At 42.0% G+C, this 25,343-nt stretch overlaps 1 protein-coding gene across 1 annotated transcript in view; it reads left to right on the top strand.

Annotated features, from left to right (window-relative positions):
• Positions 1–25,343, top strand: part of LOC126177063 (ubiquitin carboxyl-terminal hydrolase 34) — a 479,314-nt gene that overhangs the window by 300,478 nt on the left and 153,493 nt on the right. The window contains exon 33 of the mRNA XM_049924303.1: positions 18,851–19,131. Within this exon, the coding sequence (XP_049780260.1) occupies positions 18,851–19,131 (281 nt within the window). The remainder of the gene's footprint in view (positions 1–18,850; positions 19,132–25,343) is intronic.

The following is a 25,343-nucleotide window of genomic DNA, read 5'->3' as shown; positions in this document are numbered from 1 at the left end:
CTCAGCGACCACTCCATGGTACGGCGGATCTTGGCTTGACAACCATGACCGTGAGGATGGGATAAACCTCTATAAAAATAAACCCTCAATCTCAAGGGTTCTTTGCACTGCTGGGATGCATGGCTGTTGAGGTGGAACAGTTGTTAGCAGGAAACCTCTGGGGAACCTGCCACACATCACTCGTGTAAGGCTTGCTGAGGCACGCAGTGCTCTGTCTGTTGGACCCTTATTTCCCTACCTGCTCATGGAACCAAGATGGAACCATCAAAATCATTATCTTCTCCTCCCAGTGGGCAGGGTGTACTGCGTGGGAGTATTCACACCCATTCATCCAAAAGAAAGAGAGAGGCTAGTCCTCCTGATAATAAGAATACTTCGGACTGCAGTAACAGGGCTCATGAGTCATGAATAACAATGTGTTTCTGATGATAAAGATGGAGGAGGGAACATTTGAAAAAGTGTCCCCCTTTTATATCCATAAGGGTTTGGAAGGCCTTGCTGGAACATTAAAATGTACAAAATGATTGCATAATGGCTCATTGTTGTTTGAAACTAACAGGTCAAAGCAGCTAGACCTTCTTAAGAAATCACAGAAACTGAGTGACTATGATACCATTGTTGAGACACACACCTCTGTCAACACCAGTAAAGGTGTTGTCACATGCCATGATTCATGGACATGGACATAGCAGAACTGAAGCAAGAATGGGGATCCCAGGGAATAGTCGATGTGGAGCAGGAACGTGCAGGAATGATGGAGCAACTGAAAAGATTGATACTTTCATTGTCACATTCAATTCTCTGACACTGCCCGAACATCTTATGGTGGGGTTCCTTCGACTTAATGTTCAGCCTTACATTCCAAATCCTATGTGGTGCTATAAATTCCAGCATTTTGGCCATCAACCATGAGTTGTGGAGGTGAAGCGATCTGCGGGAACTGCAGAAAAGCCATTCATGACACTGGGACTGACTGCCCGTCTCCAGTGATCTGCATCAACTGCTCTAGAAACCACCTAGTCCAGAGCCGAGACTGCCCTGTTTTTGCTGAAGAACGCAAAATACAAGAGATAAAAGTGACCATGCCGATCCCCTATGCCGAAGCCAAAAAAGAATATCAGTTGTCGAAATCCCCTGTCTTTGCCGCCTCATATTCTTCCATGGTGCAGAAATCTATTATCAAGGTGGACGCTTCGACACAGATGATGCCTAGTGTGCCTGTACTTGCATGTGTACATGTCAAGGGAAAAAGTGTACGGACAAAGCAATCCAGTCAGCTGCACCAGGAAAGATCAACAACAGTTCTGCAGTGAGCATGCAGAAGGTACAAGAAAAGCAGAGTCTATCAACACCCCCTTTCCCCTTCATCCTCAAAGGGACAGGGTGCAGGGAAAGGCTCACGACGTTCGGGTCAAAAGCTGTCCCGAGTGCCATCAGACGTCATTCTTTCCCATCTGACTGATGAGGAGGATGTCATGGAGTTAGATGCTTTGGATCTAGGCAGCCCCTCCACTCCTCCTCGCTCTTCAAGTGCTTCACCTCCCCAGTGCAAAGAAAGGGGTAAATTAAAATCCCACCAATGACATGTCTTCCAGACTACAATAGAACACAAATGTGGAGGAACTGAAACTCCTAGCACAGACACGTCCCTTGTGCTTTTGTTTACAAGAAATTCATTTTAAAAGATACATATGTCCCTGTGCTACAGAGCTATACGCTATAACATAAGGATAACCAGTCGGGAGAAAGGGCCAAGGGAGGTGTCTAAAATGAACAGCTACATTGTCAGAAAATTAGTTAACTAGCTTGCTTGACCTTTGACTTTGACACAGGTAAGACAGATACTGCATTTAAACACTCTCTTGATTTTTTGCCTAGACGCATGCATTTTAAAGTTTTTTACCTGTCTAATACAAAAATCTGTGAAAAAAATTGACTATAGATGATTGTTTTCTTCGTGGCTGCTGTAAGGAGAGAACGGGTTAGGTACAGGACGAGTGGCGCTCGGAGGTTTCTGTTTCTCCGGTTCTTAGAGAACGCCAGGCAAAGTTGGAGAAAACTGCTACAACCCGTGACCAAGACTAGGTCTCTCGCGGCAGCTAAAATACTCACAGTTGCCATAAGATTTTCTGGAAAACACTTTCAGAATGAGGAGGTTGAGCAACAGTGGCCTTATGATATGTTATGACTAATAAACTGATTGCTTAGGGAATGTCTTGAACACACAAGCTGATGGCGAAATATTGCGCGTCGCTTGGAGCGTGATATTAGCAGATTCACCCAGTATTGTTAATTCGCAAACAAATCACTATGCACTGTATTGCTTAACACACTAATAGTTTTCATGAAGGTCTGGGGATCCAACATCGAATAAAAGTTTGTAGATGATATTTACCTTCTTTTTCACCAATTCAATTTTTTATTCTTGATATTTGCGATTACAAGTTGACCTCTGCACTTCAGATTATTTCTATATGCAGATTTATCTGACCTCCAATAAAGCACAATATCCATTCGGCATTCCTTAACTCCAACAGTTACAAAAAAGTTAATGCTTCTTTTTTCACAGCAAAGAGCATTGTCATCACGGCAAAGAGCATTGTCATCTCAATTACGGTAGCGCATCATCGCTGGTACTCGCAGCTGGAATATTTCAATAATATTACATTACATAGGGAAATTACATGTCACAGTGTTTGTCACCAATGTGCACCACTCCTCTGCTCTCCCCTTGGCTATTGACCTGCAAGCAGTTGCAGTTCAATTCATGTGTGTCAAAGGATCTCTGTTTGCCCACTGTATTTACCCCTGAAAGATGCACTAGTTTCTGAGGCTGTCATGGATCTTATTGCACAACTCCTGCGACCATTTCTCCTCATGGGAGACTTCAATGTCCATTGTGTCCTGTGGGGCTCGACCAATATTTGCCCTCAGGGTCGGGTTTTAGAGGGCCTCATGACATCTCACTAGCTGAGCATCCTCAAGACGGGTACGCACACACATTTCTCTACTGCTACTGGGTCATTCTCAGCCATTAACCTCTCTTTCTGTTTCCTGCCCTTACTGACTCTGTTAAGTGGGAGGTCACTGATGACCTTTAGTCCAGCGACCACTTCCCATTCCGCCTTCATCTACCAAATGGCTCACCACCTGAAGTTAAGCCCCAAAAATGGGTAGTCATCAGGGCTAACTGGACACATTTCAGCCAGCTGACTGTGTTTGAACACTGCGACAGCGTCCAAGGGTGGGTGGACCACATCGCACGAGTGATCCATCGTGCCGCTGACCTCTCCATCCCACAGTCCTCAGATCATCTTAGTAGGCGAACAGTACCTTCATGGACAGATGAGTGCCATTCCGTGTTCCGGGAAAGGCGTGTGGCTTTTCGACATTTTAAATGCCGACCAACAGCAAACAACCTTAGGGCATTTCGAGTTGCATTGGCCAAAGTCAAGTTGCATTGGCCAAGGCTCAACCCGTCATTAGAGAGAGTAAGAAAAGGTCATGGTAAGTGTTCTTGGACTCCATCAAGCATTCCACTTCTTCTATAAAAGTATGGGAAGCCATCCAGAGGATTTCTGGTAAATGCAGCTGTTTACCATTAGCAGCAGTGCTGAAATAGGGGTGCCTCCAAACATCACCCGGAGACATTGCTCAGACGCTGGCCAAACATTTTGCACAAACTACTGCCAGTGCAAGCTGGCGTTTCGTTGCTGTCGTACGACTGTAGAGAGGGAAAAGTTGGACTTCAGGTCCAACAGCTCTGAGTCCTACAACTGCCCTTTCTCCAGATAGGAGTCAAATTGGCACTGACTGAGATCCGTGACACTGCATCCAGTCACGACCAAATCTGGTACTGCATGCTTCAACATTTGCCAGCGGCATCAAAGGAAATCCTCCTCAAATGTTTTAATCTAATATGGCAGACAGGCAACTTCCCCAACTCGTGGAGGGAAGCAATTCTGATCTCTCTCCTCAAACCATGAAAGGACTTCACATGTACCAATAGTTATCGGAGTATTGCCTTAATGAGATGTGTAGGAAAGACCCTCAAGTGAATGGTTAACCATCGTCTGGTCTGGTTGTTAAGAGACCAGGCAACTCCTTAACCTCTCTCGATGTGGATTCCAAAGATTTTGGTGGACAATCTGACCCCCCTAGAGGCAGCTATTCAGCAGGCTTTCATCCGTAAGCATCATTGTATCGGACTATTCTTCAATATAAGTGAGGCATATAATACGACTTGCACAACTGCATCAGTGCAGCTTTTGTGGCCACCTACCCATCTTCATGTAGTCTTTCCTGTCTCAGTGGTTTTTTAGGACCCAAGTTGGTGACATGCTGTCTGGTTGATTTGAGCAGAAGAATGGTGTTCCTCAGGGCAGTGTTTTAAGTGTTACCTTCTTTACCACAGCCATTAACAGCATCACATCTATGGTAAGGAGTCCTGTACAATGCTCCTTATTTGTAGACAATTTTGCTGTTTTCTGTTCCTCCTCCAGTGTTGCAACGGACGGCGAGCCGTTGGTTGCAACTCAACTTACAGTGCGGAGCTTAGAGGAGTGGGCTGCAAGGATGGGTTTCCAGTTTTCTGCAGATAAACGGGGATGTGTTCGTTTCAATCATTCTCATCATCTTTTTCATTTGCCTGCCTTGAACATGGGGAACAGCATCCTACATTTTAGAGACAGAGTGCGGTTTCTGGGCCTCATTTTTTACTCCCGATTGTCGTGATTACCACATGTGCGAGACCTGAAAGCCATAAACTTGAAGGCACTGAACCTCATCAAATGCCTTAGCCACAGGTCTTGGTGAGCAGACAGAGTGCGTCTCCTTCAGCTTTATCGTGCTTTTGTGCGTTAGTGGCTGGACTATGGTTGCATAGTGTGTGGGTCAGCAAGGCCCTCTTTTTTTTTTTTTTTTTTTTTTTCCCCGTATCATTGACACTGTCCATCATGAGGGGATTCGGCTGGCCACAAGTACTTATCGGACCAGTCCCATATGTAGCATCTATGCTGAGGTTGGGGAACCACCACTTACTACCTGGCACCAGCTCCTCATGGTGCATCAGGTGTGTAAGTTCCTTGCAGCTCCGGCTTCATCCGCACACCATACTGTTTCTCTTCCACCTGTGGAATGCCTTTTTTTTCCAGCCGTCCATGAGCCATGATGCCATTTAGGACCCGCATGTTGCGTATTTGCTGAAGTTGCCCAGTGTGGAGTCAGTACGACCACAAATCCAGGGTTTTAACTGCCTGCCGCCCTGGTTACTGGAGAGGCCCAGAGTGGTTTTAGATTGGTGCTGTACAGGAGAGATAACATTCCTGCTTCCGTTTTTAATGTGATATTCTCTCATACTATATCTGAGTACCACGACCATGTAGCTGTTTTTATGGATGGGTCTAAGCAAGGGGCATTCTTCTGGTGTTAGATTTCTTGTCTGCTCAGATTCTGAGCGCCCTTTACTCTCTCCAATGTTTGTACCAGCAGATACATTAATCCAGAATATCTAGGATGTCTTCCTACAACTACAATGACTGGAGAAGTAGGGCTCTTTCTGCTGGGTACTTGGGCAAATCGGAATTGTGGCAAATTTAAGGGCGGATACAGCAGCCAAGAAGGCATGTCATGATCATTTGGTATTTTGGTGTGCTATCCCCCTGCATGCTATCACCTTACTGTTGAGGTACAAAAGTCATGTGTCAATGGGAAGACTAGTGGCTGGCTGTGACTAACAACAAGCTCCATGTCATCAAGCCCACAACTCGGCCGTGGAGTACTTCCTTCCAGCCATGTCGGCGGGACGAGGTCCTTCTTACTCATCTTCATATAGGCCACAGCCCTATGACGACACATGGATTCTTACTCCGGCAAGAGGGCCCCCAATGTGTGGTGCTTATGGCGTGCAGATAACAGTGCACTGCATTTTTTTGGACTGCATTTTATTTGCTGACCGGCAGACTGTGGTGGATTTGCTGGCAGATCTGCCATCTATTTTACGTAAGGATCAAACGAATGTGGTTAGGGTTTTAAAGTTTTATATATTGTCCAGAGTTTTTAGGGAGATGTTCTTAATGTGTCAAAGGATGGCTGGCTCATCCTAGATTTTTGTAAGTGGTCAGCCAGTCACATTTCCCTGTGCTTTTCTTTTGGTTGTTCTGTGTTTCGTTTTCTCTGCGTTCTACTGATGACCTCACTGTTGGGTGCCTCCACACACACACACACACACACACACACACACACACACACACACACACACACACACACACACTCTGCAGTCTACTAAAGAAATGTGTGATTCTGTGATACGAGCAGTTGCAGTCTTCATATCACACATGGTACATCAAGTCTTTATTCTAAAAAATTTTGTGCATTCCATTGGGTAGAAAATAAAAATGTTGCTGCTCGTGCTATTGAAATTATTTGGAATCTTATAGAAATGGCGGAGGGTTTACAGCACGATAAAAAAGAACCAATTGGCACCAGCTGTTGTTGTTGTTGTTGTTGTGGTCTTCAGTCCTGAGACTGGTTTGATGCAGCTCTCCATGCTACTCTATCCTGTGCAAGCTTCTTCATCTCCCAGTACCTACTGCAACCCACATCTTTCTGAATCTGCTTAGTGTATTCATCTCTTGGTCTCCCCCTACGATTTTTACCCTCCACGCTGCCCTCCAATACTAAATTGGTGATCCCTTGATGCCTCAGAACATGTCCTACCAACCGATCCCTTCTTCTGGTCAAGTTGTGCCACAAACTTCTCTTCTCCCCAATCCTATTCAATACTTCCTCATTAGTTATGTGATCTACCCATCTAATCTTAAGCATTCTTCTGTAGCACCACATTTAGAAAGCTTCTATTCTCTTCTTGTCCAAACTATTTACCGTCCATGTTTCACTTCCATACATGGCTACACTCCATACAAATACTTTCAGAAATGACTTCCTGACACTTAAATCTATACTCGATTTTAACAAATTTCTCTTCTTCAGAAACGCTTTCCTTGCCATTGCCAGTCTACATTTTATATCCTCTCTACTTCGACCATCATCAGTTATTTTGCTCCCCAAATAGCAAAACTCCTTTACTACTTTAAGTGTCTCATTTCCTAATCTAATACCCTCACCATCACCACACTTAATTCGACTACATTCCATTATCCTCGATTTGCTTTTGTTGATGTTCATCTTATATCCTCCCTTCAAGACACTATCCATTCCGTTCAACTGCTCTTCCAAGTCCTTTGCTGTCTCTGACAGAATTACAATGTGATCGGCGAACCTCAACGTTTTTATTTCTTCTCCATGGATTTTAATACCTACTCCGAATTTTTCTTTTGTTTCCTTTACTGCTTGCTCAATATACAGATTGAATAGCATCGGGGAGAGGCTACAACCCTGTCTTACTCCCTTCCCAACCATTGCTTCTCTTTCATGCCCCTCGACTCTTATAACTGCCATCTGGTTTCCATACAAATTGTAAATAGCCTTTCGCTCCCTGTATTTTACCCCTGCCACCTTTAGAATTAGAAAGAGAGTATTCCAGTTAACATTGTCAAAAGCTTTCTCTAAGTCTACAAATGCTAGGAACGTAGGTTTGCCTTTCCTTAATCTTTCTTCTAAGATAAGTCGTAAGGTCAGTATTGCCTCACGTGTTCCAGTATTTCTACGGAATCCAAACTGATCTTCCTCGAGGTCGGCTTCTACTAGTTTTTCCATTCGTCTGTAAAGAATTCGTGTTAGTATTTTGCAGCTGTGGCTTATTAAACTGATTGTTCGGTAATTTTCACATCTGTCCACACCTGCTTTCTTTGGGATTGGAATTATTATATTCTTCTTGAAGTCTGAGGGTATTTCACCTGTTTCATACATCTTGCTCACCAGATGGTAGAGTTTTGTCAGGACTGGCTCTCCCAAGGCCGTCAGTAGTTCCAATGGAATGTTGTCTACTCCGGGGGCCTTGTTTCGACTCAGATCTTTCAGTGCTCTGTCAAACTCTTCACGCAGTATCGTATCTCCCATTTCATCTTCATCTACATCCTCTTCCATTTCCATAATACTGTCCTCAAGTGCATCGCCCTTGTATAGACCCTCTATATACTCCTTCCACCTTTCTGCTTTCCCTTCTTTGCTTAGAACTGGGTTTCCATCTGAGCTCTTGATGTTCATACAAGTGGTTCTCTTATCTCCAAAGGTCTCTTTAATTTTCCTGTAGGCAGTATCTATCTTACCCCTAGTGAGACAAGCCTCCACATCCTTACATTTGTCCTCTAGCCATGCCTGCTTAGCCATTTTGCACTTCCTGTCGATCTCATTTTTGAGACGTTTGTATTCCTTTTTGCCTGCTTCACTTACTGCATTTTTATATTTTCTCCTTTCATAAATTAAATTCAATATTTCTTCTGTTACCCAAGGATTTCTACTAGCCCTCTTCTTTTTACCTACTTGATCCTCTGCTGCCTTCACTACTTCATTCCTCAAAGCTACCCATTCTTCTTCTACTGTATTTCTTTCCCCATTCCTGTCAATTGTTCCCTTATGCTCTCCCTGAAACTCTCTACAACCTCTGGTTCTTTCAGTTTATCCAGGTCCCATCTCCTTATATTCCCACCTTTTTGCAGTTTCTTCAGTTTAATCTACAGGTCATAACCAATAAATTGTGGTCAGAGTCCACATCTGCCCCTGGAAATGTCTTACAATTTAAAACCTGGTTCCTAAATCTCTGTCTTACCATTATATAATCTATCTGATACCTTTTAGTATCTCCAGGTTTCTTCCATGTATACAACCTTCTATCATGATTCTTAAACCAAGTGTTAGCTGTGATTAAGTTGTGCTCTGTTCAAAATTCTACCAGGTAGCTTCCTCTTTCATTTCTTAGCCCCAATCCATATTCACCTACTACGTTTCCTTCTCTCCCTTTTCCTACACTCGAATTCCAGTCACCCATGACTATTAAATTTTCGTCTCCCTTCACTGTCTGAATAATTTCTTTTATTTCATCATACATTTCTTCAATTTCTTCGTCATCTGCAGAGCTAGTTGGCATATAAACTTGTACTACTGTAGTAGGTGTGGGCTTCGTATCTATCTTGGCCACAATAATGCGTTCACTATGCTGTTTGTAGTAGCTTACCCGCATTCCTATTTTCCTATTCATTATTAAACCTACTCCTGCATTACCCTTATTTGACTTTGTGTTTATAACCCTGTTGTCACCTGACCAGAAGTCTTGTTCCTCCTGCCACCGAACTTCACTAATTCCCACTATATCTAACTTTAACCTATCCATTTCCCTTTTTAAATTTTCTAACCTACCTGCCCGATTAAGGGATCTGACATTCCACGCTCCGATCCGTAGAACGCCAGTTTTCTTTCTCCTGATAACGACATCCTCTTGAGTAGTCCCCGCCCGGAGATCCGAATGGGGGACTATTTTACCTCCGGAATATTTTACCCAAGAGGACGCCATCATCATTTAATCATACAGTAAAGCTGCATGCCCTCGGGAAAAATTACGGCCGTAGTTTCCCCTTGCTTTCAGCCGTTCGCAGTACCAGCACAGCAAGGCCATTTTGGTTATTGTTACAAGGCCAGATCAGTCAATCATCCAGACTGTTGCCCTTGCAACTACTGAAAAGGCTGCTGCCCCTCTTCAGGAACCACACGTTTGTCTGGCCTCTCAACAGATACCTCTCTGTTGTGGTTGTACCTATGGTACGGCTATCTGTATCGCTGAGGCACACAAGCCTCCCCACCAACGGCAAGGTCCATGGTTCATGGGGGGGGGCGCACCAGCTAGAAAATTGTAATTGGAGCTCTTTCAGATCCTTCTCTGCCAGTGAAATTAGAATTCTTTCAGTCATTAGCAGCTGAGTCACAACTATTCCTACAACAGTATCAAACTAACTCTCTTATGGCACTGTTTCGTGTATGACTCTTTAGTGAAGTTATTCAAAATGTAATATGAAGACTTATTGAGGAATATTGTACTGAAGTCTGTTGACTCTTGGACTTTACTAGTAAAAACAGTTTGCTACTGTACAATTTGCTTTGTACTAAAAACGCTATCAAAGAATTAAGAAAAGAACAAAAAAGTCACCTATCTTATGATTTTACAATTTAGAAAAGATGCCTCATCTGCTTTCGTAACTTTTACAAAAAATTGTTGATGCAATCGCTGTTGTCTGTATAAGCTGACTAAAGAAGTCTCTTGTTTTGATCCAAATCTTGTACATTTTCCTAAACTCAGAAGTAGGAGATTGAAAAATCTATTCACTATTTTGAATGAAAGTAGTTGAATCAGTGGTATTGTAGCTGATAAAATTACTACTCGAAATTTCAACAGTTTTATGTTTTCAATCTTCACCACAACTACTTCTCACAACTTATTCACAGGCTAACAAATGCCTAGATCAGTTTTGAAATGTATTAATACACACACACACACACACACACACACACACACACACACACCAATCCACAATCAAATGGAGATATTGCCATTGTTGATGTTCCAAAACCTTTACTTCATTCTTACCAGAACTCGTGTTCAGAATTGTCAGAATAAACATAACGTCAGATAGAAGGAGCTTCAGTAACTGGATCAGAAGATTTGAAAAGAAAACGTACAGTAATTTAAAAACAAAAGATGATTTGGCATTAAAAAAAAAAAAAGAAAAGCTAAACTCTTAGCCAAGATTCATGAGCAAGATTGTTGAGCAATGTAAAAGTCTTCAATGATTTGACCTACCAAATATTAGATTTTTAATTTGTATTTGTTCATACTGAACGTCATTAGCTTGTTTTTGTGTTACTCATTTTAAATTATATGCATTTTATAAATTGTTAAATTACTTATAAAATGTCAGCTATGGTTCTGTACTAAAATACATCAAATAAAAACATAAATAAACATGTCTTCTTAATTTTTGTGAGTTTTATACCAGATTTAACTATGGAAAATTTATTTAGAAAACAATTAAAAATTTAACTGTCTTTATAATAGAAACAAATTTTCAAAATCAGGGAAAAATATTACAAACCTAATGGGAAACCTGGAGATATTGGAAGTTTTCAGTCATTTCTTTGTGGCCACCATGTTGTCATTTCTGGTATCACCGAAAGAATTGTTTAATTTCTGTCCCACTTTTGCATAAAAAAACCCCTCTTATTATCTTGTCATTACATTTTCTGTTACATTCTATGCAGGGCTTCTAACTCCTCATCACACTGTGATTACATTGCTGCATAGATTTTGACTTCGATTTCCATAGAATATTTTTAGTTTATTTTTAGAACCTACCTGAGAACCTGTCTGAGAATCCTTTAGTATCTGTACACTTGTTGTTGTTGTTTTTTAATTTCTTATTGACTGTAAAGCCTACATCTCAATTTCCCCTCTGTGCTGTTCTTCTGTTGGAAAAAATGTGGTTCTGATTTTAATTTTTTTGGGACTCATTTTCTTACCATACTTTTAACAAGGCTACCAAGTCCAATAAATCCTATTTGAACTTCACTAACATATCTTCAGATTCTAAAGGTCACTAACTTATTGTTTTGAAATAAAAATGTAGTTGAAAAATATTATTTTTAAGTTCCTTATTATTATCTGTTTAGCCATACTTTACCTAGCAACATGCAGTCAAATAAGTAGCAGACTTTGCCCCGTAATCTGATGCTTTTATCGTAGTTGCGCATGTCCGCTACTCCCAATATTTCTTTACTTTGGCTAGAATGTCAAAATGTGAGGAACTTGCACATTGGAAAAGAGCATATGACAACTCTACCAGTGACTGAAGAGTTTGGCAAGACATGCAAACAGTGTTAAACATCAACAGTGCTACGCTTACAGGAGTTTCAGCCCAGACATTTAGGTGTTTATTGTTGCAGGCTTCAGTATGTAGATTGATTTGATGCTGCTCTCCATGTGTCTGTCCTGTGCAAGTATCTTGTACATTTACATCTGTATACATACTCCACCACTACTTGTCATTTTCTTTTGCATTCCTCATGCAAAAAAAGCAACTGTCCATGTGTGTTCGTGAGAGCCCTCTTTTCTCTTATTTCATGGTCGTTATGCGAAATGTACATTGACAGCAATAGAATCATTCCACAGTCAGCTTCACATGCCAGTTCTCTAAATTTTCTCAGGTTGTGTTTTGCAAAAAGAACATTGTCTTCTCTCAGGGGATTTCCATTTTAGTTCATAAAGCATCTCTGTAATATGTCATGATCGAGAATCTTCAGGTAACAAATCTAGCAGCATGCTTCTGAATGCTTTGATGTCTTCCTTTAATCCGAATTGGCGGGAATCCGAAACACTGAAGTAGTACTCAAGAATGGGTTGCAGTGATGTCCTATACACAGTCTCCTTTGTAGATGAGCTTACACGTCCCTAACATTTTCTCAATTAGCCAAAGTTGACCATTTGCCTTCCCTACTATCATCCATCTGTACACATTCCATTCCATATTGCTTTGCAGTGTTACTCCTAGATATTTAATCGACATGACTGTGTCAAGCAGTAAACTACTAATGCGGTGTTCGAACATTACAGGATTATTTTTCCTGCTCATCTGCATTAACTTAAATTGTCCTACATTTAGAGCCTGGTTCCAATCATCACACAATCTAGAAATTTTGTCTAACTCTTCTGTCCTCGTACAATCATTCAACGATGACACCTTCCTGTACACCACAGTATCATCAGACAGCTGTTCACCTTGTTCATCAGATTGTTTATGCATACAGAGAATAAGAGCAGTCGTATCACACTCCCTGGGACATTCCATATGAAGAACTTCATCTCTGATGAACACTCACCATTGAGGACAATGTACAACATTGTATTACTTAAGAAGTGTTGGAGCTATTTACATATCTAGGAACCTATTCAATAAGCTCGTACCTTCGTTAACAATCTGCAGTGGGGGGCTATGTTAGATACTTTCAGAAACCTAGAAATATGGAATTTGCTTGTCCATGGTTTGCAGGATAGCCTGTGAGAAAAGAGAAAGATGTGTGAGAAAAGGACAAGCAGAATTTCACACAAGCTATGCTTTTGAAATATGTGCTGATTTATGCACAGAAACTTTTCCTTCTCGATGAGGTTTATCATACTCAAACTCAGAATTTGTTCAAGAATTCTACAGCAAACCGATGTTAAGGATATTGGTCTGTAATTTGTGGGTCCTTTCTTTTACCCTTCCTATAAACAGGAGTCACCTGCACTTTTTTCCACATGCTTGGGACTTTGCGCAGGGGAGAGATCCGCAATAAATACCGAATTAGGGTTCCATCTGGTCCTGACGACTTACTTGTTATCGTCTCTTAGTTGCTTCTCTACACTAGGGATGCCTGTTACTATGCCCTCCTTATGGGAGACCATACAATGGCCAAACAATGGTATTATTGTACAATCCTCCTGCATAAATGATTCCTTAAATGTAAAATTTAAACCTTCAGCTTTTCTTTTGCTGTCTCCTATTGCCACACGAAGATTTTGGCTCACTTAGAGACTGTATATAGGACCAGAATTTTCTCAGTATCTTGGAAAGATATTTTGCTCAGATATGACAGTGGAAATTTTGTGGTTTGTGCATAAATCATTTTACAGAAGCACAAATTTCCACTCTTTGTCTCTGCTTAACTACTCACACTTCCCTACATTACACTTCCTTCCGTCACCAAAGTGACAATTTCTTCATGCTTCAGAATGTGTCCTGTCAGTCAGTCCTTTCATTGAATCAAGTTGCGCCACATATTTCTTTTCTCTGCAGTTCAGTGCAGTATTTCTTAATTAGTTATCTAATCTTCAACATTCTTTTGCAGCACCACATTTCGAAATCTCCTATTCTATAATATTTCAGCAGCCCTCAGTCAGTGTTGTCATTCGGCAGTCTGCGTGTTACATTTAGAAGACTCATAACACTGTTCATAGGGTGTGTTGTTTAGCAGCCCATCGATATTTCTTCCCATAATGTGATCCATCAGTGTTGTTAAACAAAGACTACTGACAGCTTTATGGTGTGACCATTGTCCGTCATGATTTGTCCTGATGTGCAACTGCTGTACATCATATTATATTGGTTTGATACTTATTAAGCTGACAGTTGTACACAGACAGTGTGTTTATAAAGTCTAGCCAAACAAGACCAAGAATGTAAACTGTTTGGTAATAGCAGATCTCTCCCTTTGACTTATTGCTGCATCTGTGGGTTATACCCAAGGATGTGTGCTGGCAGTGTCTCCAATGTTGCTCTGCCTACCGCCGAAGTCAGTTTGTTGTGTGACTGACTTTGGGAGCAGGCGGCACAACAATGGAGACACTGCCAGCACACATTGCTGGGTGCGAACCAAGGACAAAGTGATGAGTTGGAAGGAGGGAAGAGGAGATACCAGCCGTGCACCTACTCTTAGCTGTAAACCGCTGACATTGCACAGGTTGTAGGGAAGGGGAGAAGATAAAAGCTCTGTGCTGGCTCTTGGCAGTCAGTTCATCAGTGCATCTTATGATGGCAATGTGGTCACTTGCCGAAATAATGTGGCCGGTGCACCTGACATCTGCATGTACATCCGTGAACTATTTCGGCAAGATTGAAAGTGCTGTTATTTTCTGTTTGTTGCTATAAGAGATTACATGCATCTGCAACACAACAATTTTTATCATATGTGATTGTGCTGTGTGAAATTTAAAACTATCCCGGCCCTTAGATTGTTCCATGAAATTTCAGGCCAACTGCAAGGTCACCCCCACAATATTTCGATGAAGCCTTCTGGCCATCTTCAGTTGTATATTGGTGAAACTACACTGAGCTCCCATGTTTAACAAAATGACACGTTATTTAAATATTGTACTGGTTGCTATGAATCAGATTTAATACATATCAGGTAGTAGTATTGTCTCAGATATCACATAGTGTGATTGTTGGGTACGGTAGATCTCTAAACATTCTTCTAAACAGAGAGAAACATCACACTTTTTATACTGTCACGCAACTTCAGTTTTTTACCCCTGCAACTACAGTTCATAATAGATTAATTTAACCTCATGTTTTCATAGTATTCTGCCTATTTTCATCTGAAAATTTCCAGTATACAGCAGGTAGGCTGTTATCTCGGAGGCCTCATCCTCTTGCTTGTTGTGCTGTTCATAGGTTTGTAGCATTGTTTCGTGTAATGAGTTTAGATGTATAATGAACTCTTGGAGACTGTCCAAACCATGAAGTATAATTATTAAAGCATCAACAACTTATTGCCAAAAAACTGTTGGTCTCAATACTGCTGAGTTGAGCGCCCACTCCTGACTCCCCATGGCGACACCACCAGACTGTTTGTAAAATTCATTATTACATGAAAAGCACGTTGAGGTAAGAGAGTGCTTGAACCCTGCTATTATGTTGGCACCAAACCTATTCCCAATGAAATGTAGCAAGTCCATCAGAGGCACTTTTGTAAAAAGAGAAATAACATGAAAGTTGACAAATAAGTCATTGCTTCCCAGCTTAAATGACTTACATTTGTTAATAAAATCAGTAGAATTTCTTATATTATGTGGACACTTGCCTACAATTAGTTTGAGTAAAGATGCCAAGTATCTGGCCAAATCATAGGTGGCTGTTCCCAATATTACTCAGAATAGGTTATAGCGGCACACTTTTATACAGGGTGCCATAAATTTGGACAAATGAAACTTTTTTTTTAAAGCAAATTTACTAAAACAAAATCCAAAAGAAAATGAAAATCCTTTTGTATATAAGTAGTGGTATCTTTCAAGAGTAACATTACTCGATGTAACCCCCGTCAGCCGCAATGACCATCTCCAATCTTGTCTTGAAGCAATCGCATGCACTTTTTAAACCAGCACTGCCCATATTCATGAATGCTGCTCCAATAGAGGTGCGTAGAGATGCAACATTAGGGTGCCTCGTCTTATTGGTAACTCTTCTGACCACGCTTCAAACATAGTAGTTGAGGGGATTGACATCCAAGCTATTCAGGGGCCAGAACTCCTTTGACCAGAACATGGCAGCATTATCCGTGAGCCGGATTTGGACAAAATGGCTCGTATGAGGTCATCCGCTGCCATCCAAAGCATTGTTCACTCGCTGACATTCAATACTGACGCCAAGTTCCTCAGCTATTGCCACGGGTCCTCTGAAATCAGCACCTGAGCCATTTTGATGACTACTGCAGTTTGTGAGATGTGTTTCCTCGAATGAGGTTTTCTTGCTGGATTAGTGGAAACATCCACAGACTTCTCTGAAGCATTGTACTTGGTCACTGTATCATAAACAGTTGATCTCCAGCACACGAAGAATCGAATTATTTCAGTGGGCAAACACCCTGCGCAAAGACCTTTGGTAATCACAGCTCTTCAGTTGTACTCCACACTTGTCTGCAACACTCGGCCATTTTGAAGTTCTGACTATTTACTAGATGTCTATGGCTTTCAGGAATGCCATTTGCAACCTTTGGCAGAACTACGATATGACAGGAAATTCAAACTGAAATTTGCCCGATTTAAGTGCTGCACCCTGTAGATCTTAGGCAGTCCAAAAGTCTAGACAACCTATGTGGAACTGAATTGTGTGGTCCCCACCTCATAATGACCTCCTTTCCTAAGAAAAGATAAGGTTAAAGTGATATTTTGTCCTCAACCAAAAACTTTGCCACTTCTGATATCAATCAAAGATAGCTTAGAACTGTGAAGGGAAGGTGTTTACGAATACAAGTTTCCATGTGACATGTGAGTGTGACAAATTAAGGGGGGGGGGCAAATCAAATGATGTGCACTCTACAGGAGTACCTCACAGAACACCAGGAGCATACTTGCCTACTCCAAGCCAACAAGTCCACTATTGCAGGACATTGTATTTATAATGGTTATTTGGTAAAATACAATGAAACAAAACTTGGTATCCATACTTAAACTTTTGTAACTGTTATCAATGAACCATTGGAAATACAACTATTTAAGGATCTTATTATTTACGACAGTGGTTTCCATTTAAATAGCATATTGAATTCTGTTACAGAAAAACTTCATGGTCTGCATATCCAGCATCATTCTGTGATTTTATGGTGTGGAGACACTCGTAGCAGTGCTCAGACTTGCAGCAGATTTCACATGCACTCTAGCAAAACGTGCAGTAATATCTGCGTACCCTATGCATGTGCCAGTGCAGTTTGAAACAAGGGAGCTCAGTGTCCTTTCAACAGTATACATCTGAAGGTGGCCAGAAGAAACTGTGCCAAAATATCTACATCATACTCCGCAAGCCACCTAATGGTGTGTGGCAGAGTGGTACTTTCAGTACCACTATCTGATCCCTCCAACCCTGTTCCACTCACAAATAGTGTGTGGGAAGATTTCTTTTCCTATGTATGTGCAATATGTTAAATTTATTTACGTTCAGGGTCAACGGCCAGAGTTTGCACCGTTCATCAATTCTCTGCAGCTCGTTCTGCAAATTCATACTATCTTCTGGTGTTGGTGCTTTGGTATAGACAACTGCATCCTCTGTAAATAGCCTTAAAGAGCATCCAATGCTTTCTACCAGATCATTTATATATATTGTGAACAGCAATGGTCCTATCACACTTCACTATGGTACTCCGGATATTACCTTTTTATCTGTCAATTTAGTTCCATTAAGAGCGACATGTTGAGTTCTATCTGCAAGGGAGTCTTGAATCCAATCGCAGGTCTGCTCTGATACTCTGTAAGCTCGTATTTTTTTCATTAAACGGCAGTGCGGGACAATGCCTTACTGAAATCAAGGAACACGGCATCAACCTGAGTGCTGTTGTCCACTGCGCTGTGAATCTCATGGAGGAACAGAGCAAACTGAGTTTCGCAGGATCTCTGTTTGTGGAATTCATGTTGATTTTTATAGAGGAGATGTTCATTTTTCAAGAACATCATAATTCTTGATCATAAAACATGTTCCATAATTCTATAACAGATTGGCGTAAATGATACAGATCTCTAATTGTGTGGAACTGTCTTACGGCCTTTCTTAAAAATGGGAATGACCTGCCCTTTTTTCTCGTTGTTAGGTACCTTTCATTGCTCAAGCAATCTATGATAAATTACTGCTAGAAGGGGAGTAAGTTCTTTCAGATAATCTTTATAGAATGTTATAGGTATCTCACCTGGTCCTGAAGCCTTTCCACTACTAAGCGATTGTAGCTGCTTTTCAATTCCACGATCGGTTATCTCAATATCTGCCATTTTGATGTTCATATAACTATTGAAAGGAGGGACAGTATCACGATCTTCCGCGGTGAATTCAGTATTTCGGCCTTCTCTCTGTTATCATCTGTTTCAGTGCCGATGTGTTCACTGAGATAATGAATAGGTGATTTTGACCCAGTTACTGATTTTACATATGACCAAAATCTCTTAAGGTTTTTACTCAGGTCAGTTGACAACGTCTTATTTTCAAAATCATTGAATGCTTCTCTCATTGCTCTCCTTACGCTAATTTTCACTTTGTTCAGCTTTTGTTTGTCAGCAAGTTATTGACATCTGGCAATTTGCGCAAAATTTCATGGATCATGATTTGACTATGTTGTGACATTTTGAACAATTTTATCTTTGAGCTTACCTTCTAACCTGAATTCTTTAAAATATATATTTTTTTTTTTTTCAAAGAATGTAAAGAACCTCATGAGCGTGCAGTGAGGTGGTAAGGTAAATACTTCAGAATTGTCTTTTGCACAGAGGCTTACTCCATAAACATTATTTTCCAGTCACCTCTAGTGCTTTGCCTTGAGGATCATTAAACTGTTATATCCTTCATTCTTAGTACTAGTTTCATAAATTCCACTCATTTTGTGGTTACAGAGGAAAAGAGGAAATCAGAACTGCGAAAGTCCGAGAAGACTGATGATCAAGAGGAGGAAGACAAAGAAGCATCATATTCAGAAGATTTCAATGAATGCTATGAATATGATCTGATTGGTGTGACTGTGCACACTGGAACAGCTGATGGTGGTCATTACTACAGTTTCATAAGGGACCGGACTGCGTCTAATCGTGATAAGTGGTTTCTTTTCAATGATGCGGAAGTAAAACCATTTGATCCCAATCAAATAGCCGCTGAATGCTTTGGTGGTGAGATGACAGTAAGTAATGTTTGTACTGTTTAATGCTCATTTACACAAATTAGAACTTGAATACACAACACAGAGACTTATGCAATCGTATAACTTCATTTTAATGTTATTAAATATGTTTATCCATTCATCGTGAAATCAGTTTATACAAATGGCTGTGGCCAATGCTGGAGCTGTCATAGTAAATCGAATGAAGGACCCAAGGTAAACCTTATATATATATATATATATATATATATATATCCCTCTCTGCCTCCTTCCCCCAGGCCGAGACTGGCCAAAGAAAGGAACAAGTGGAAAAAACTTACTAAAAGGAAGGACATGTTGATAGGTCATGAGTTAAGACATCATGGAATAACTTCCATTATGTTTGAATAGTGGAGATGCTGAGTCATAGACACAACAGAAAGACTGTCACAAATAAATAAAGCTTGCACACACACACACACACACACACACACACACACACACACGACTGCAGTCTTAGGCAACTGAAACCACACTGCGAGCAGTGGCCCCAGTGCATGATGGGAGTGGCAGCTGGGTGGGTGTAAGGAGGAGGCTGGGGCAGGGAGAGGGAAGGATAATATGTTGGGAGTGGCAGACAGTGAAGTGCTGCAGGTTAGACGGAGGGTAGGGGTGATGGGGGGGGGGGGGGGGAGTGGAAAAGGCAACAGGTAAATAGACTGAGCGTGATGGTGGAATGACAGCTGTGTAGTGCTGGAATGGGAACAGGGAAGGGGCTGGATGGGTGAGGACAGAGACTAAGGAAGGTTGAGATCAGAAGGGTTACAGGAATGTAGGATGTATTGCAGCGAAAGTTCCCACCTGCGCAGTTCAGAAAAGCCAGTGTTGGTGGTAAGGATCCATATGGCACAGGCTGTGAAGCACTCATTGAAATGAAGGATGTCTTGTTTGGCAGTGTGTTCAGCAACTGGGTGGTCCACTTGTTTCTTGGCCATAGTTTGTCGGTGGCCATTCATGTGGACAGATAGCTTCTTGGTTGTCATGCTCATGTTGAATGTAGCACAGTGCTTGAAGCATAGCTTGTAGATCACATGACTGGTTTCACAAGTAGCCCTATCTTTGATGGGATAAGTGATGTTCGTGACTGGACTGGAGTAGGTGGTGGTGGGAGCATGTATGGAACAGGTCTTGCATCTAGGTCTATTACAGAGGTATGAGCCATGAAGCAAGGGGTTGGGAACAGGGGTTGTGTAAGGATGGACGAGTATATTGTGTAGGTTCAGTGGACGGTGGAATACTGCTGTGATAGTGGGCAGGACATTTCTCATTTCGGCACGATGAAAGGTAGTCGAAACACTGGTGGAGAATGTAATTTAATTGCTCCAGTCCTGGGTGGTTCTGAGTTATGAGGGAGTGCTCCTATGTGGCCGAACGGTGGCACTTTGGGAGGTGATGGGAGACTGGAGAAATAAGACATGGGAGATTTGTTTTTGTACATGGTTGGGAGGATAACTACGGTTTGTGAAGGCTTCAGTAAGACTTTCGGTATATTTCAAGAGGGACCGCAGATTCAATGCCCACGGGTGGCAGAGGATGGTGAGATTTGGGTACCCATCGCTGTATCCTGGATTTGTTTGTAGGTAATGCCTTCAAAGGAGCAGTAATTGTGGCTGCAGATATAGTTGGTTAGGGCAATTAGGAAGGAGGTTGTTGGTTTGGAATCCGTCAGGTGTTGGGAAATGTAGTGTTCAATAGTGGTAAGGCCATGGGCATTAGAAATGTTAGTGTAAAGGGAGGTGACATCAATAGTGATAAGCAAGGCACCATGTGGTAAATGAACAGGCGCTGTGGAGAGTTGATGGAGGAAATTGTTGGTATCTTTTATATAGCAGGTTAGGTTCTGGGTAATAGGCTGAAGGTGTTGGTCTACGAGAGCAGAGATCCTCTCAGTGGGGGCACAGTAACCAGCCACAATGGAGCATCCTGGGTGTTTAGGTTTATGGACTTCAGGAAGCACGCAGAAAGTAGGAGTGCAGGGAGTGACCAAAGTTAAGAAATTCTGGAAAGTTAGCAGAGGGTTATTTGGGGGCAGTAGGGGTGGATCATAATTGGATGTGGGAGTGAATTAAGTTAGGCAGGTTTTAGTATTGGTCACTGGATGAGTCTGATTGGTAGGATTGGTGGTGAAAAAGTGTTTCCATTGTATGGACCAGGAGAAGGAGAGAAGATGTTTAACAAGTCCTGCAGATTGAATTTGGGAGTGGGACAAAATGTGATGCCTTTGGAAAGGACTGATATTTCTGTGGGGCTAAGGCTTCTGGAGGAAAGGCATGACTGTGTTAGGAGTCTGTTTCTGTTCTGGATTCTGTGTGGTGGTGGGAGGGAGTTTTGGAGGTTGGGGTTTGTCTACTACGAGGGGACATGGGGGAGTTTGAAGGTTGTTGTAGAGGTGGCGGACAGTGGTACTTTCAAGGCAGGAATAGGAAGTGAGCAGGATGGAGAGTTTTTTGAGGTGGCATTGTGCATGTTGCTCAAGTTCCTGCAGGCAAGACTTTCAATATGTGTTATGGGTTCCAGAAAATTGGGATTGCATACCAGGAGAATTTTGCGGATGGAGAGAAGGTACCAGAAGGAGATTGGGGTTGGTTGATGTGATTTTCCAGGACTATGTTGGTGAGGGCTAAGGATTGGCGGAATCTGAATAGGTGGAGGTCATTGTAGAAGGAGGGGTGGCAGCCATAGATGGGTAATTTGGTGATAAGCCCATTTAGGGGATTCCATGAGCCAAGCAACAACACACTAACAGTATAAGGGACTGGGAGCTGACTAGGGATAAGGAGACATATCCGGGGTACAGCGATGGTTACCCGCATCTCACCATCCTACGCCAACCGATTCATGGGCCTTCTAGCGGAATCCTTCCTAAGAACCCAGAGTCCTAAACCCTTCATCTGGTTCAGATTCATTGAAGACATCCTTACGAACTGGATCAATGGTGCGAACACCCTATCCACATTCCTCCAGATCCTCAACAACTTCTCTCCCTTTTGCTTCACGTGGTCCTAATTAAACCAACAAGCCAGCTTCCTAGATGTTGACCTCCACCTCAAAGATGGCTACATCAGTACCTCCATCCATATCAAACCTATTAACCACCAGCAATACCCCGCTTCGACAGCTGCCACCCGTTCCATACTAAGAAGTCCCTTCCATACAGTCAGTACCACTCAGGACTGGAGCAACTAAATTACATTCTCCACCAGTGTTTTGACTACCTTATCGTGCCGAAATGAGAAGTGTCCTGTCCTCTAGCACAGTGGTATTCCGCCGTCTACTGAACGTACAAAATATACTCGACCATCCTTATACAACCCCTGTTCCCAACCCCTTGCTTCATGGCTCATACCTCTGTAATAGACCTAGATGCAAGACCTGTTCCATACATGCTCCCACCACCACCTACTCCAGTCTGGTCATGAACAACACCTATCCCATCAAAGGCAGGGCTACCTGTGAAACCAATCATATAGTCTAAAACTAAGCTGCAACCACTGTGCTGCATTCTATGTGGGTATGACAACCAAGAAGCTGTGGCCAAGAAACAAGTGGACCACCCTGTTGTTGAACAAACTGCCAAACATGACATCCTCCATTTCAATGACTGCTTCACAACCTGTGCCATATGGATCCTTCTCACTAGCACCAACTTTTCTGAACTGCACAAGTGAGAACTCTCCCTGCAATACACCCTATGTTCCCGTAACCCTCTTGGCCTCAACCTTTGTTAGTCACTGTCCTCACCCATCCAGCCACTTCCCTGTTCCCATTCCAGCACTAGACAGTTTAAGGACCTCCTTTGTTATGCACATTTGGATGACTTTTAATTGTAATAATTGTTCATGGAGTAGAAATATTGCCCAAGCCTAGTGGTAGTTTTCAAGAAAAATTACTCATCTAGTTTTTGAGGATCTCCTCCAATCCATTGCTTGAATTTCTTCAGTCTGGAAGCCAGGTTCTCTTGTATGTCTGGAAACAATAGGTTGCATGTTTCTTGAAATAGCATAGACGACAAACTAATTCGTAAGTAATTTTCAGTTTTGATAGTCCTAGATGACTTGCTGCTATGAATTATATGAATTACAATGTTCACTCAGTGAAATACATTCCATTTATACGAAACTGCAGAAAACTTTAGATCTCTCCTTCCTTCCTTTCTTCCCGCCAGACAACATACAATCAAACCGCAGCCAGCTAACATTGCTCCATAGTACTTCAGTAAAGGTATATTCATACCAAGATTGAAACATAGAACATTAAATCGAAAATAATTTACAGAAAATGAAATTCACTCAACAGCACAATAGACCAATTACGATAACAAATATTCACATAAACAAAAATTTATCTTTTTGTAGTACAGTAATTTTATGAAATTAGTTTTTTTAATCACAGGGGTTAGTTGTGTTAGCACAACATATGCTACCATACCGTCGGAGTTTAAACATTTCAAATAAGCAGCAAGATCATGTTTTCTTTATTTACTATTGCAATAGTAAATAAAGAAAACATGATCTTGCGACTGGTTGCTGCTTATTTGGTAATTTTATGGTTTACGGCCGCTGCACAACTTGGGAACCATATGGAGCTCCCCCACCCCCCATTCAGAATTTTCAAATAAGATCAAAAAAATGATAAGGTCGTAATTTGAGAATACACACACATCAAAAAAAGTTTTGCATCACCTTGGTTCATAAAGTTCCTGAACCTGTACAGAAAATTGGAATAGAAATCAACATAAATATCACTTCTGCCTTTTTTATTGCTCATGAAAACCACACATTGCATGATCCAGATTGTCCCACTCCTCAACGGCGATTCGGCGTAAATCCCTCAGAGTGGTTGGTGGGTCAAGTTGTCCATAAACAGTCCTTTTCAGTCTATCCCAGGCATGTGCGATAGGGTTCATGTCTGGAGAACATGCACTGGCCACTCTAGGCTAACGATGTCGTTTTCCTGAAAGAAGTCATTCGCAAGATGTGCACGATGGGGGCTCGAATTGTCATCCATGAAGACGAATGCTTCACCAATATGCTGCCAATATGGTTGCACTATAGGTCGGAGGATGGCATTCACATATCGTACAGCCTTTATGGCACCTTCCATGACCACCAATGGCATACATCGGTCCCACATAATGCCACCACAAAACAGCAGGGAATCTCCACCTTGCTGCACTTGCTCGACAGTGTGTCTAAGGCATTCAGCCTGACTGGCTTGCCTCCAAACATATCTCCGACGATTGTCTCGTTGAAGGCATATGCGACACTCATCGGTGAAGAGAACGTGATGCCAATCCTGAGCAGTCCACTCGGCATGTTGTGGAGCCAATGTGTACCGCGCTGCTTGGTGATGCGGTTGCAAAGATGGACTTCACCATGGACATCGGGAGTGAAGTTGCACATCATGCAGCCTATTGTGCATAGTTTGAGTCATAACATGACGTCCTGTAGCTGCATGAAAAGCGTTATTCAACATGGTGGCATTGCTGTCAGGGTTCCTCTGAGCTGTAATCCATGGGGAGCAGTTATCCCCTGCATTAGTAACCCTTGGGTGGCCTGAGCAAGGCATGTAATCGACAGTTCCTGTCTCTCTGTATCTCCTCCATGTCCGAACAACATTGCTTTCGTTCACTCTGAGACACCTGGACACTTCCCTTGTTGGGAGCCCTTCCTGGCACCAAGTAAAATTGTGGACACGGTTGAACCACGGTATTTACCATCTAGGTATGGCTCAATTACAGACAACACGAGCCGTGTACTTCCTTCCTGGTGGAATGACTGGGACTAATGAGCTGTCGGACCCCCTCTCTTTAATAGCCATTGTGCATGCATGGTTGTTTACATCTTTGCATGGGTTTAGTGACATCTCCAAACAGTCAGAGAAACTGTGTCTGTGATACAGTATACACAGTCAGTGTCTATCTTCAGTAGTTCTGGGATCCGGGGTGATGCTGAAGACTGATAAAAGGAGGTGTCTGGTGGGGGCTGAATTGGAGGGTGGTGTCAGATGGTTCTACATACCAATCATGGTCTTGATAATTTTTTAGGAATGGAGACAGCTCCCAGGGTATTTCCTACAACATTTCACAGTATATCAGCTTCAGGATACAAAGTTCCGTTATCACATGTATGAAATATTTCATGAGAAAATTGCAAGATAGATAAGGCTCTCAGAATCGGAGTTTCAAAAAAACA

This window comes from Schistocerca cancellata, chromosome 1 (genome assembly GCF_023864275.1).
Source record: "Schistocerca cancellata isolate TAMUIC-IGC-003103 chromosome 1, iqSchCanc2.1, whole genome shotgun sequence".
Lineage (NCBI taxonomy): Eukaryota > Metazoa > Arthropoda > Insecta > Orthoptera > Acrididae > Schistocerca > Schistocerca cancellata.
The sequence above is the reverse complement of the archived record's forward strand: the minus strand, read 5'-3'. Positions and strand labels throughout refer to the sequence as shown.